The sequence below is a fragment of the Olea europaea genome, unplaced genomic scaffold (genome assembly GCF_002742605.1).
Source record: "Olea europaea var. sylvestris unplaced genomic scaffold, O_europaea_v1 scaffold2203, whole genome shotgun sequence".
NCBI classification, from domain to species: domain Eukaryota; kingdom Viridiplantae; phylum Streptophyta; class Magnoliopsida; order Lamiales; family Oleaceae; genus Olea; species Olea europaea.
In genome coordinates this window covers 135,844-149,495 of record NW_019240049.1, presented here as the reverse complement: position 1 = coordinate 149,495, position 13,652 = coordinate 135,844, and the positions used below count along the sequence as shown (strand labels likewise).

The following is a 13,652-nucleotide window of genomic DNA, read 5'->3' as shown; positions in this document are numbered from 1 at the left end:
ATATCCATTCCGTCGCATATTAATTATGATAATATCTCAACAATATCGCTTAACATAGATATCGTTACATAGATATCGTTATGATTCAAAAATTATTTTATACGTCTTTCTATTCATTCTTGTAACAATTCTCTACCGTATTTTGTAGTCGAATTTAATGTTTTTATGTTCTATTTTAAATTAATCTGCATTGTGTTACTCTCGAATTTGAACCCAGATGGATAATTCTTTTCATTTTATTTTTTTTTCAAATGAATTTTCATCTATTGAAATAAGCTCTTGTGCAGTTAAAATTTGCCTAAACTTACAGACGATACAGCCAATTAATTGAATAAGGATCACGACCATTTGTCCCAATTTTAAGCTTTTTTATTTAATTACAGTGAAAATTAGAGAACAGCATTTACCCCTTTTTCTTTCTTTTCCTTTATTGTTATTTCGAGATGAAATAATTTAAATTTTGAAAATGGCCATGAAATCAAACTAAAGACACAGATTTACCTTAATTAAAGCAGATGCTTGCATTATAAGTGAATGAAAGTTTACAGTCAATTATGAAAAAAATTATTGCACTCGAAATATTATACAAAATGGAATCAATCACAAGGATCCTTCGGTTATGATGACACAATTAATTTTACAATTCACGTACAAAATGATTTAGATGAATTTCAATTAGGGAAGATCAAGTAAAGAGACGAGAACAATGGTCAAAAGTTTAGATATTTGGAGAAGATAAACCTGATGAGGACACCTGGGACAAAGCAACCCCTAATTCCTGATGAGGCCAAACCACTTGCTCTAATTTAGAGGAGAATAATCGAAGCAACACAGGCCAATTCTGTCGATTTGCAAAAGGAACGAATAAATATGGTTTGAAATAAATTAATGCAGATTCTGAGCCCCTTCTGCGCTTGTGTTGCTTCAGCATTTTGCCATGCGAAACAGATGATAATACTAGCTACTACGAACGTTCACCATTCGATGAAAAATCCCTAATCAGAGTTGGAATCGTAGAAGTCACTCGGGCATGGGGTCATGACCTCAGATTCAAGTATTTGAACCACCCTGTGCATGGTTGGCCTATCCTCAGGACCTGAAGAAACACATTGGATGGCAATTGAAAGCAGGGCATCAAGGCTCTCTGTCTCAACTGCTACACAGTTTGGATCGACTATTTCTCGTTGTCTGTTTTCTGAAACTAAATAATTCAACTGCAAAAATGAAAAGTAAAACAGCAATTCAGCACGTGTGAGGATAAATCGTGCAACTGATCATACGGGAGTTGAGCATTCGTGCTAAATAAAATTTTAGCCAACCAGGTGTAGCATTAGACATGAATTTAAATAATGCTAAATTAGAACTGACAGATGAGCACTTTCATCTAATACGTGCGCAAAAAAGTGGGAACAGAAAGAAAGTGGGAAAGGAGTACCCATCCAACAATGTTTAGTCCCTTCTCAATGAAGGATGCATCGGTAGGCCGTTTCCCACTCACTATCTCGAGCACCAGAACACCAAAACTATAGACATCAGTCTTTTCAGTAGCTCTACCACTCTGCATATACTCTATAAAATAAATTTAATGGTCAAGAAATTAGAAACAAAAAGTTCAAATTCTTGTAATTAAAATGATAACTCCAACAACAAAGTGACAAAAGAGAAACTGATTTAATTATACATTACTTATTATCCTTACCAGGAGCCAGATATCCAAATGTGCCAGCTACAATCGTCGTGATGTGAGATTCCTCATCCTCCAATAATTTAGCCAGTCCAAAATCAGACACTCGAGCATCAAAATTTCCATCAAGTAAAATGTTGCTCGACTTGATATCGCGGTGGATAATTCGAGGGGAACAATCATGATGCAGATAGGCAAGCCCTTTCGCAGCTCCGACAATAATATTAATACGAGCATCCCAATCTAGCTGCTCGGTTCTCTCCACATGGAAGATAGAACCTATATTGTATAAGAGACAAGTGAGAGTTTTATAAGTAAATATACCCGTCGATAGGGAAAATATGAGTTGCTCGTAACCAGCAATTTGTGAAAGCAACCCTAAAAATGGCAAGAATAGTTTCAAGTAGATGCAGTCTATGATACTTGTATAGAAATAAACTTTTAAGAATATTGAAGAGGAAAAGATTATTATCTTACCATGAAGAGCTTCATCAAGGCTGCCTCCTGATAAGAAATCATATATTAAAAGTTTCGATGTAGGGGAATTGCAATATCCTCGCAGATTTACCAGGTATCTATGTTTGATGCTTCCGAGAATTTCAAGCTCCCTCTCAAAACAACGATCAAAGTCCTTGTTTACCTTCATAATCCTTTTTAAGGCAAATACATTGCCGTCATCCATGGCAAGCTTGTAGACAGTTCCGAAGCCCCCAGCACCGATTATGTGTTCCTCTGTCAAAGTCTCAAGTTTCTTAATGACATCCTTTGAAGAGTACGGCAAGTCTCCATGAAACATCACAATTGATGCTCCTGAATAAATAAACAATGAGAAAGGTTGAATTCTTTGAGAAAAAAAAAACAGTCTGGACCAACTCAGACAGAACCGTAAATTTAACTGCTCATGTATTGTTATTAGATAAGTACCCCCAGTGACGTCCACCCCAAGGGCTTTGCCATCATTTTTACCAAGCCTCTTATACAGATAACAGCCCCAGAAACACATAAGTGCCACCAGAAGCAATGCACCCACAGTGGCAAGTGCACTTATAAGAAGCCGGCCTGAATATTTCTTCCTGGCTTGGTTTTGGGCTGAAAACACCACAAATAATAAGAGAAAAAGCAAAAGATTAAGTTCTACCAACTAGGAATATCCATGCAGCAGATAGTCATATAAACTACTAACACAGATAGTAAAAGTTGCAACTTCTTAGTGGAAATTGCAAATATATAGAAATGCGTGATGCCAAAAGATTAGGTAATCTAATGAGCCAGAGTCATCATCAGGCAAGCCTCGAAGTCAAGCTGCAGAAATTTCAAATCAATTTTGGCTTCTCTTGTGGTCCAACGACAGCAACTAAACTTAAGCTCTAACATATTTGTAAGCTTGTTTAATGCTATAAAGCCACACAAAGTTACAGCCACGATAAGGTTCATGACTGCCATTTCAAGGATTCGTGATCCACATACTCCTGCAAAAGGCTTCATACCTTATTGGGGACAAGAATTATCTGACAAAAACAATGACATGAATGCTGATAACAATCAAAATATGGTTCGCTCTCACCTCATTTAAAATTATATTTTTGATTTTTTTTTTCTAAATAATCATATAATTTTATTAATCAATAGGTTAATACATGGGGGGTGTATTATCAAAATAAACAAGAAAGGAAAGACATGAAGTTAGGCAGCCTTTCTATATGATTAGTGGCCGCGGCATTAAACATTTAAACCAAGTATACAAAGTCATATAACTAATTTGCTTTGTTGTTCTTGTTTGGTATTCAAAATAGCGGTTGTTTTTCTCTCCACACACACAGAGTACAATGCATCCCGGAATAAGACTACACACAAACCTTCTAATCTTGAAATTTTCTCCTCCATACCTGCAACAATTTTCTATGCACCTAGGCATCACCCAATCCAAATGTTGGGAAGCTAGAATACCGTACCACAGCCATCGAACACTATCAAAATGGACGAACAAATGGTTAATCGTTTCTCTCTCTCTCTCTTACACATATAACACCACTCAGTAACACAAAAGCCTTTTCTTTGAAGATTGTCCACCGTTAACGCCTACCCCCTCACAACCGTTCATAATAAGAAAGTCACCCGTGGAGGAATTTACATTGCCACACCGTCTTCTAGGGAAATGAACTCTCCACCAAGCTGAATATGGATCTAAAATAAGAGCGAACTGAAAAAATACCATCCCGTGCCAACCTCCACCTGCTATGATCACCCTCTCGTACCTGAATATGCGCCTCAGGCAAGGAAGTCAAAAACAATGCATAATTCCCCTCTGAAAAGCAATATTCCAGCTGTAACTTCCATTATTAAGGCTATTACATCATTCACCATAGCGGACAGTTCCAAAGCAATGTGGTACAAAGAAGGAAACCGTGCCTTTAGCGAATGATCTCCACACCAGCAATCATCCCAAAATTAGATACCATTGCCCTTCCTCACCACATAAGTCAATTTATCTCTAAATTCATTCCATCCTCGTAGGATATACTTCCACATACTTGCCCCATAAGATTCATGACCCTCGATTGAGCACCAACCCCCTTCCATCACACCATTCTTCACTACTATGATTTCTCTCCAAAAACTTTCCCTCTCCACCCCAAATCGTCACAACTACTTACCCAATAAAGCCTTGTTAAACAGAACAAGGCTCCTCAATCCAAGGCCCCCATCCTTACAGGAGAACAAATCACACAATTAACCAAAGGAAAATTCCTCTCTTCCCCTAACCCTACTCAAAGAAACTCCCTTTAAATCCTCTCTAATCTGTTTGCCACTATAACAGGAATGCGAAACAGTGATAAGAAATAAGTTGGGAGATTAGAGTGTGTGGATTTAATGAGGGTAAGACGGCCTCCCTTCGAAAGGTACATACGCTTGCACCCTGCTAACCTCTTCTCTACCCTTTCGACAATTCCAAATATGCTTACATTTAAACCTTGACCCTAAAGGAAGCCCAAGGTATGACATGGGCAACTGTGCAACCCTACAGTCCAATATATCGGCCAACTCATCCACGTTAGCAACCTCTCCCACTATAATAGCCTCAGACTTCCCCAAATTAATCTTCAATCCTGAGACCGCTTCAAAGCATTGAAGTAGCCGACCCAAGTTCCTGAATTGCTCATTATCTGCATCGCATAGAATCAGTGTATCGTCTGCAAATAGCAAATGGGAGACCTGTAAGTGCCCAACCGTAAAACCCCTTATCAAACCTTCTCCCACAGCTTTTTCAAGCATCCTACTGAATGTCTCCATAACAATCACAAACAATAATGGAGATAAGGGATCCCCTTACCTCAAACCTCTGCTGCTTCGAAAATAACCCTCCAGGGTGCCGTTAACCAAGACTGAGAACGAAACAGTAGAAATACAAAGTTGAATCCACTTACACCACTTTTTCCCAAAGTCACATCTCATGAGCATATACATAAGGAACCCCTAGTTCACGTGATCATAGGCCTTCTGAATATCGAGCTTGCATACAATCTCTGACACCCCCAAACGTAATATAGAGTCAACGCATTCATTCGGATATGTACAGAACCAAAATCTGCCTTCCTTTTACAAAAGCATCCTGAGACTTAGTCACCACTTTCCCCATCACCTCCTTCAATTTATTCGCCAGAATCTTCGCAATAATCTTGTATGTCGCGCTAACTAAGCTAATAGGGTGAAAATCCTTAATGTCAACTGCTCCCGATTTCTTGGGGATCAGCACAATAAATGTAGCATTAGAACTTATCAAAACTTGTCGTACTGAAAAAAATAAGAACATCTATAATGTCCGACCGCACCATCTCCTAACACGCCTCATAAAATGCGAACGAGAAACCGTCTAGTCTCGGTGCCTTATCATTCATGCTGAAAACCACTTCCTTGATTTCGTCTTCCCCAAATGGTCTCTCTAATCAATTGGCATCCTCTTCCGTGATAGTAGAAAAGTCAAGTCCATCCACTTCTGGCCTCCAGTCAAACTATCCCCGATAGAGATTTTGATAGAATCTCACCATTTAATTCCCAATATTCTACGGGTCCTCATAAGTAGCCCCATCGACCTCTTACAAAGTGTAGAGTTGTTGCGCCTGTTAAAATTAGCGACTCTATGGAAAAACTTGGTGTATTTGTCCCTCTCTTTCAACCAAGTGACCCTAGATTTCTGGCACCGAGCAATCTCTTCCATTTCCACCAATCTCTCCCCTTAACACTCTACTCTCCCTCTTCTCCTGCCTATCCAGCTCTTCTATTTTTAGAATGCATTGAGTTTTACGCCAATTAACATCTCCCACCACTTCCTCATTCCACCACTTTAGATCCCTCTTCAGGGCTTTAATTTCCAATCCAATACATAACTGGGAAACCCTGAATTCATAAGATGCCACCAATTCCGTACTTGCTCCCAAAGCCTTCTACTTTTAGCCATATCTTCTCAAATCTAAAAGGCCTTCTTCCATTACACCTCACATTCCCAATCTCCTCTGAGTGACCTTTGGATATTTAGCCTCCCACTCCCCACTAATCAAAAAGTGATCTATTTGAGATCAAACAGATTGATCCCGATTAAATGACCAAGTGATGTCTCCTCCAATCAAAGGCATGTCTACCAACATATTTTCCTTAATAAAATCTGAAGAATCCTTCATTGCCCCTGTTAATCTTCAGTCACTAGACCTCTTAGTAAGAAACCAAACCACATTAAAATCTCCCCAATGCACGTTGGAATGTTCCAGCAGGCCATCATCCCAGCCAACTCATCACACAATCCACCTCTACACTGGAATCCATCCCCAATATTTCTGAACAAAAGCGATAAGAAGAATAGCCCTTCACTGACTTCCATATCAAGAACTCTAGTGTCTCATATGACTAACACACCTCCTGAAGCTCTCGATGAACCCATATATTGATGCTCAACATGTTGTCCCCCCATAAACTGTTAACAACCGCCCTCGAGATGAATTCCAACTTAGTTTCTTGTAAGCAAACAAGGTCTACCCTCCATTTCCTTGACAGATTTCGAACACCTAACATTTTCCCCGCTTCATTCAGCCCCCTCACGTTCCAACTAATTATTTTTGGGATTATCTTGACGCTCTCTCATCCCTCCCAAGCGAACCTTTCTTTGATTCGACATCCTTGGCATCATAATTTACTGACCATTCGAGCCGCTTAAGTTCGCAATCACCCTCTCTTCTTAATTTACCGCATTGTATACGATGTGACCTCAATTTCCTCAAATAATTGCAGAAGTCTACTTTCATAGCATGACACCAACCTACTGAAATCCTGAATTTTTTGAAGGACCCAATTTGAAGATGGGGCTCAACTTCAATCGCATTCACTTTCTTTGTTTCCTCAACATGACGATACTCCAAAGGATCACGTGGATATCCCTCTACTTCCTCCACCTGCTCGATATTACTATTTGTTCCTCCTTGCTTGGCACCATCTACCTACAACACTATCGCTTTGTCCATCTCTAATTTCTTCTCTTTTGGAGGCTTTGAATGCCTTCTATTATATGTGTTCCCCACCATGGTTCTCGAGCATGTCGCCTTGTTCTCTTCACTACTGTAGAGACTGATCCATCAGCCAGTACATGTCCCGTCTGTTGCTCTTGCTCTTGCTCTTGCTCTTGCTCTTGCTCAACCTCAACTGATAATAATCCGTCAGCTGACAACGTCATGTTCATCATTCCTAGTGTCTCCGACTCCAAATTCACCATATCCGGCTCCCCTTCGTTAAGCCAAGGTCCCACCCCCCGATCCGCTTCAGTCCCCGAGTTATTATCCTCCTTATCTTCAGGAGTCGAGCGTTCTTCATCTACGCCCATCCCACACTTGTAACAAAGCAGCTTGGGATCCACTACAGACCCACATCCTAAAAGCCTAAGTAATTCATTCATCTCCCCTTTCAACGACTGGACACAAGCCCTTATTTCGGTGATACTCAATAAACCGTCATTTGAACCTTCTGCATATGTTGCCTTAGACTTAGGCATCATACGATTATCTTCATCTTCACTCACAATAACTACCTTTTCCTTTCTCATTAGCACCCTTCGATCAACATTTTGCGAGACCTGTATGTTTGATGTAACTTCGGCATAGGTCATCTCGACTTCGTTCGTTCACCATACAACGTTTGGCTTTATCTCCAACAACAAATGAATCATGTAGTGACCAAGAAAAAAATGTTTTGTTTCGTTTTATGATAAAACTTCCCCGTATAACTCGAATATAATTTGGGTTATATTATTACGTCAATACAACCCTTCCTTAAGAGTTCAAATTAAAGCTTTGGTCACGATAGTAAAGTGTCGCGTACTTCTTCTTTTTTTAAATTTGTAAGGGATTAAAATCTCTTTTAGACAACAAATTTTTATTTGTTACATTATTTTGACGACACTTTACATTAATTGCTTTCCTACCTATATTAAGTCCTTAAAAATTTAAGTTTTTATACACTTATTATTTATGCCAAACAACTTTTAAACATAATTTTGTCCTTCCAATGACCCCCTTTTTTAGCCCCGTTAAAAAAAAATTTCTTTCCACATATCAAGCTGAAATTTTTTTCCTTAGCCACCCTACTTAAATATGCCACTCACCCACTAAGTGCATAACCACCCTCATCACTAGCCATTTTTAATCCCAATTTCAGTCAACTGCCGACCCACCTTTATATTGCTATTGATAAACATTAATTTTTCCAAATACCACTTTGATTTCCATTTGGTAAACTGCCACAGTTTTCTTGAAATGTCAACCTACACTTTTATACCCACATATGCACCTAATTAACAGTTCACTATCATTGTTTAACCGCACTTTTGTTAACTGCCAAGTGCCTTTTTTTATGTTTGTTAACTGCCAATCCATTTCATTTAGTATTTGAAAAATGTTAATTAGCCCCATGCCATTTTGATTCCGTAAACTGCCATTTAGGTAATTGAAAAGTCTATAACCTCCCCACTTTCAATTGCAACGTCCATGTTTTAAAACCCTCACTTACATATCTTTATAACTCCATATTTTTTTTTAATGCATTACCAATACTACTTCAATGGAGATTTAAGAGAAAACTCATTCCATGAGAATTTAAAAATCATAGGCTTATTTTGAAAACCAAATTTCAATTCCTTTAGCCACATTTTTCTCCCAAACTATTATGCATACACATAAAATTATTTTGCCAATTTTCCCATAAATTAAAGTACCTTGAATCTGAAAATTCTTTGAAGAGGATGCCAAAAGTACGCTACATTTTATTTCTTTGGACACAAAAGGGTATTCAAACTCTAAGCATTAAGGTAGGGGTGTTTCGGCGCTTTTGTAAGTGATGTAAGATTTATATGTTTTCGTTTGCGTTAAACTTGTTATGGTGTTACTCATGATGGAATCATCGTTTGGTGGTTTACACGAGATATGAAGAGATGATTATGATAAATGAAATGGGGTTATCAAAACCTACAAGTAAGCGGACTGACTGATTACTAATTCGCTCGAAATTGACGGTGACACAATCAAACAATTTACTTAAGTGCTTCCTACTAAGTATTATTTATAGAACTCATCCCTACAAACAATTTTACAGGTTAAGATCGAAGCATGGCGGTGGTTGGCATAGTGGCAAATGTTCGACGATCTGAATTGCTTTCAACTTCTAGTAAAAATTTCCATTTATGTAATTATTTTATGGATACTTAGATGACACTTTTTTTAATTGCTTTTAAATGTTTATTTTGTCTAGTTTTATAGATAATACATGTTAACTAGAATTTAGAAGTGTTGGATTGACTATGTATGAAGTTTAATTTATGCAGGTTAAAATTTCAAATTCTGGCCTCCTATTTGAAAATGGCATAACTTGGGCTATAGTGCATGTTTTTAAGTGAAATCAGTGAGCTTTGAAAGGTCTATGAGTTCTCTAATAGTGGCCTTTGGAATTTCTCAAAAATATTTTCTAAAAAAAAGTTACCCGTTTTAGTAAACTGCGTCGCGTCGAATCCGAATTTCTGTCCAGCATATTCGGGCAATATTTTCGTGCTTCAAACGTTATCGTCAAGACCCCAAATTTTTATATGTGGTACATATATAAATGCTTTAGTCCCTGTAAAAATTTCATGATTTTTAATAGACATTTGCTAGGCCAAATATATTTTTCTTCCGCTGTTGTTAAATCCGTAATTGCTGAATTGCCTGCAAATGTTTTTCAAAACTAAATTTTGCCATAATTGGCTAAGTTTATATGAATAACTACCTCCCATTATGTTTTTATATATTTCAAAAAAAAAAACCTTCTAATTTATAAAATATTTTGACTAACATCAAAGGGGTTAAATCAAAGAAAGAAATGATTATTTTTAATGCTTCTGGTTCCGAGAATTCGGGGCATTACAAATCAACTACTGCCTAAAACACCCGCGAGATCGATGTCCATCCTTCTCCATTCGCACCTTCCAGCATTATCACTTCCTTCTGACGCCTATCCCCATACTATGCTATCATCTAGTACCTACCACGGCTGTTCACACATCGTTGTGCCAATGACTTATTGAGCCTAGAGACGAAATCCTCCAACCTACTAGTCACCCTCAACTTGTCCACCATATTCACCATCCAAAGTGCGCCGAACCTTCCCATACAGATTGTGCTCGTTATCTTCGAGCCCCACTCAGTCATCCTAACAATACCAAGATTGTTAACAGAAATTGCAAATTCCTTCTCCTCCACTCGAAAACGATGATTGAAAACCACGCCATATGCATCCAAAATCTTCCTCCCCTAATTGTGTGTAAACGCCACATTTGACGGCAGAAGAAACGTGAGTGATCTGGAAACATTCTGGCCATCTTCCTGATTTTTCGATGCCGACGCGTGCTCCTCCCAGCAAAGGCCCCCTTGTCGGGATCACCTACACCTCTCGTCGGTCAAGCACGTTCGCGAGGTTTGTAGCCAGAACTTGCTAAATCTGGGTTCAAACTCTAGGTCGGTACATCCCTCTGCCAATAGTTCCTTTTCTTCCACCAGTTTTGCCGTCGCCTAGTGTCACTGCTCCATCCAACATATTTTACCGCAGGTCGTGTCACCAGTTAGGGCTGCGGCGGTGCTAGGGTTTCCACCTAGGGCCGCCACTTGATTGTGAGATTTTGTATGTGGTGTGGGGCCGGTGTTTAGGGGTTTGCTGGATGTCGCGATATTGCCGTCGCCGGCGTCGGCAATGGTCGGTGGTGTTTGGGTGGTCATTTGTTGGTTACGGGGATGGGTGTGGTGTTAGGGAGGGGAGTTCCATCGGGGAGAGAGAAGGAAGTACGAAGATACGGTACAACCAAAGTTTTATTTCCTCCAAAATCGCTACACGAGTAAAAATCTTAAGCAAGGTTTTCTTATATTTTTTATGACTAGTTAGACTCAACAAACAAATAAAAAATAATTTGGCTTAAATAGGAATTTATTTTATTATTATTATTATTTTTTTTTTGCTTGCTTCGAAACTCTTAATATTTTGAAAGGTGGCACCTCTGAGCTATATAGACCTCATGGAAGGAAAGGAATGATCGAGTGAACAAGATTTTGAAAATATTGAGCATCTACAGTGGATTTCAAGAGCATCATTTCATTTCTTTTTGTATACTTGTGGAGAATAGAAGATATATCAATCTTCATAAACTCTAAGATTAAATGTGGGTGATACTCATCTAGGATACTGTTGTGAACTTATAGTTGCATTTTTTTTAACTCTATTTTGTGTAGCTCTCTATATTTTTTATCGTCATGAGTGCTAGGATTTATCTCCTTCATCTCCTATAAGACAATCTTGATTGACTACTCACCAAAAAGATTAGATTAGATTTGATCTATCAATGAGTCATGGTTTGACATACACAAAGGATTGATGCAACCCATTTTGAAAGGAAGTCCAGAGTTCTATAAATAAAATGAAACGGGACAATTCAATATACAAAGGCAACTCTAAATCTCGGTATGAGGCATGACCACTGATATATGTGTTATAATCAATTATGAAGATGGTAAGACCCTTGACAAGAAATGTGAAGTTGAAGGGATGTTCATCCAATAATATGCATTATACTGGATTACACATAGGTTAGTTTGCTTTGAGAGTAGCACACTAAAGAATGGTTGTTTGATACAATACGCTAAGATGGGCCTCTTTCCAGGTAGGTTGTTTATACTATCACCAAGTGAAAGCTCCAGAAGCTCATAACATACTTTTGACTTAATAAGCCACTGGAAATAAAAAAGACAGCAAATGAACAATCTCCCATGCATAATAAATAATTTACCAGAACCAGTACGCTGGGAAGATGCTGTAGAATCACTGCCATTCTTCTTGCATTCTTGGGTTTGCTGGCCACACAATTCACGATTGCCAACAAAGCTACAACAGAAGCATTGAATCAATAAGAAAAAGAAGTTAGAGATTTTAGCAGAAAAAACTAAAAGAGAACCTTGCAATGACGTAATAAGAATCATATTGGAAAACAGAGAACTTGGTGGTCAAAGATGAGGATTGCCATTATGCATATAGGATGCCGAAGTTAGTTTCTGTAAACGAACTTCGTACAAGCCACTTAGCAAGGACTACCATTCTTCGCAGCTTACATCTCAAAGCAATTTATGCACTCTTTTTAATGGAGATTTCAGTACATTGCTACTGCTACAAATGCTGACCAAGGAAGGATGTGAACAAATTAACTGTTATAGACCAGGGACGTAGAGTCCCGAAAATTCGCATATACTAGAATTTATTTACTTTGATACTATAATTTAAATTTGGAAAGTTAGGGGACTGAAATGATAAATACAATAAATTCAATTTTAATTGGGTCAAATATATAAACATTAATAGAGTAATGATAAATATATCAATATTATACTCGTTGGATAGCTTGTAATTAATTATGTTTATTAAGCTCAAGAAAAAGTCGATTCGGATAAATCAGCACCAAGATATTTCAGTTTGAAGAAGTTGATGAAAACTAGTTTTGTAATTTAATTGGAACCTTGGATGAAAATGTACCCACCACGTGTCATGTGCATGGAGTGGTTTATTTTGATTTTGAATCTGTTGGGGGTGAGTGCACGTATATCTTAAATCATAGATAGGTAGTTTTATTTTAAAATGATTTATTTGCCTAGATTTTTGGGATAAGATAGTGATAAGACTACCATGTGTTGATTAGATAGAGAAGAAATAATTATTGTATGGAATTGAGACTCTTTACAGGAAAAACACAGCTTTTGGCAGACTTTTAGGCCTGCTAAAATTCAATATCTCTTTCACCTTTAAATACCATAAAAAGTTTTTATTATTTATCCTAGAAAATTTAGATACCCATTTACAGTGGTAGCAGCAATAAATACCAAAAAATAAGTTTGGAACGTGAATTTGTATTTTGTCTTTCAAAAACTGATTTATCTCACGAGGTAGGATATCGAGATACAGTGTATTCTATTCCATTTAATTTTTTTTCATGTTAATAAATTATTGTACTCATGAAAGCTAAAGATATGATACGATATGCTATGATATGAATGATATGGCCATTCCAGTACAAATGATATGATATGAACTCTTACCGATTTTTAAAGATATGAGACAATATGATTTTTTTGATACATGTTTTAAAATTTTTACTCCAGATTGCACCATAAATATTTGTATCCGACCGAGTATTTCCATTTACTCACCATTTTCCCTACTCACAAATTAGAACGGGAATCGTTGGTTGGCAGGCGAGGCGGTGCAATCGTGGTGCCAGAAATTGTGGAATTCAAAATAAATAAATTCTGAGTAATATGACTATGGACTTTTATTTTTAGCACTATTCCAGTTTTCATTTTCATGTAAAATTTGCTATTTAGGATTTGGGACATGTTTCGATTAATTATGTTTTCCATATGTTTTA

At 37.7% G+C, this 13,652-nt stretch overlaps 1 protein-coding gene across 1 annotated transcript; it reads right to left on the bottom strand.

Moving 5' to 3' along the window:
- Positions 1 to 531: 531 nt before the first annotated feature.
- Positions 532 to 12,231, bottom strand: LOC111380751 (LRR receptor-like serine/threonine-protein kinase FEI 1). The gene is made up of 6 exons (XM_023004383.1): positions 12,027 to 12,231; positions 2,609 to 2,773; positions 2,162 to 2,494; positions 1,700 to 1,963; positions 1,436 to 1,569; positions 532 to 1,214 (listed from the first exon to the last, which is right to left on the bottom strand). The coding sequence occupies exons 1-6, from the start codon at positions 12,214 to 12,216 to the stop codon at positions 996 to 998; spliced, it is 1,305 nt and encodes a 434-aa protein (XP_022860151.1). The 5' UTR covers positions 12,217 to 12,231; the 3' UTR covers positions 532 to 995.
- Between the last annotated feature and the right edge of the window lie 1,421 nt (positions 12,232 to 13,652).

Bases quoted from the DNA above. Each gene is read 5' to 3' on its own strand.
- LOC111380751 (XM_023004383.1), bottom strand. From the start codon at position 12,216: ATGATTCTTATTACGTCATTGCAAGGTTCTCTTTTAGTTTTTTCTGCT. The intron at 2,774-12,026 runs GTAAATTATTTA...TGGTGTTTTCAG, and splicing joins TTCCCAGCGTACTGGTTCTG to CCCAAAACCAAGCCAGGAAG. The intron at 1,215-1,435 runs GTACTCCTTTCC...TCATTTTTGCAG, and splicing joins GACTAAACATTGTTGGATGG to TTGAATTATTTAGTTTCAGA.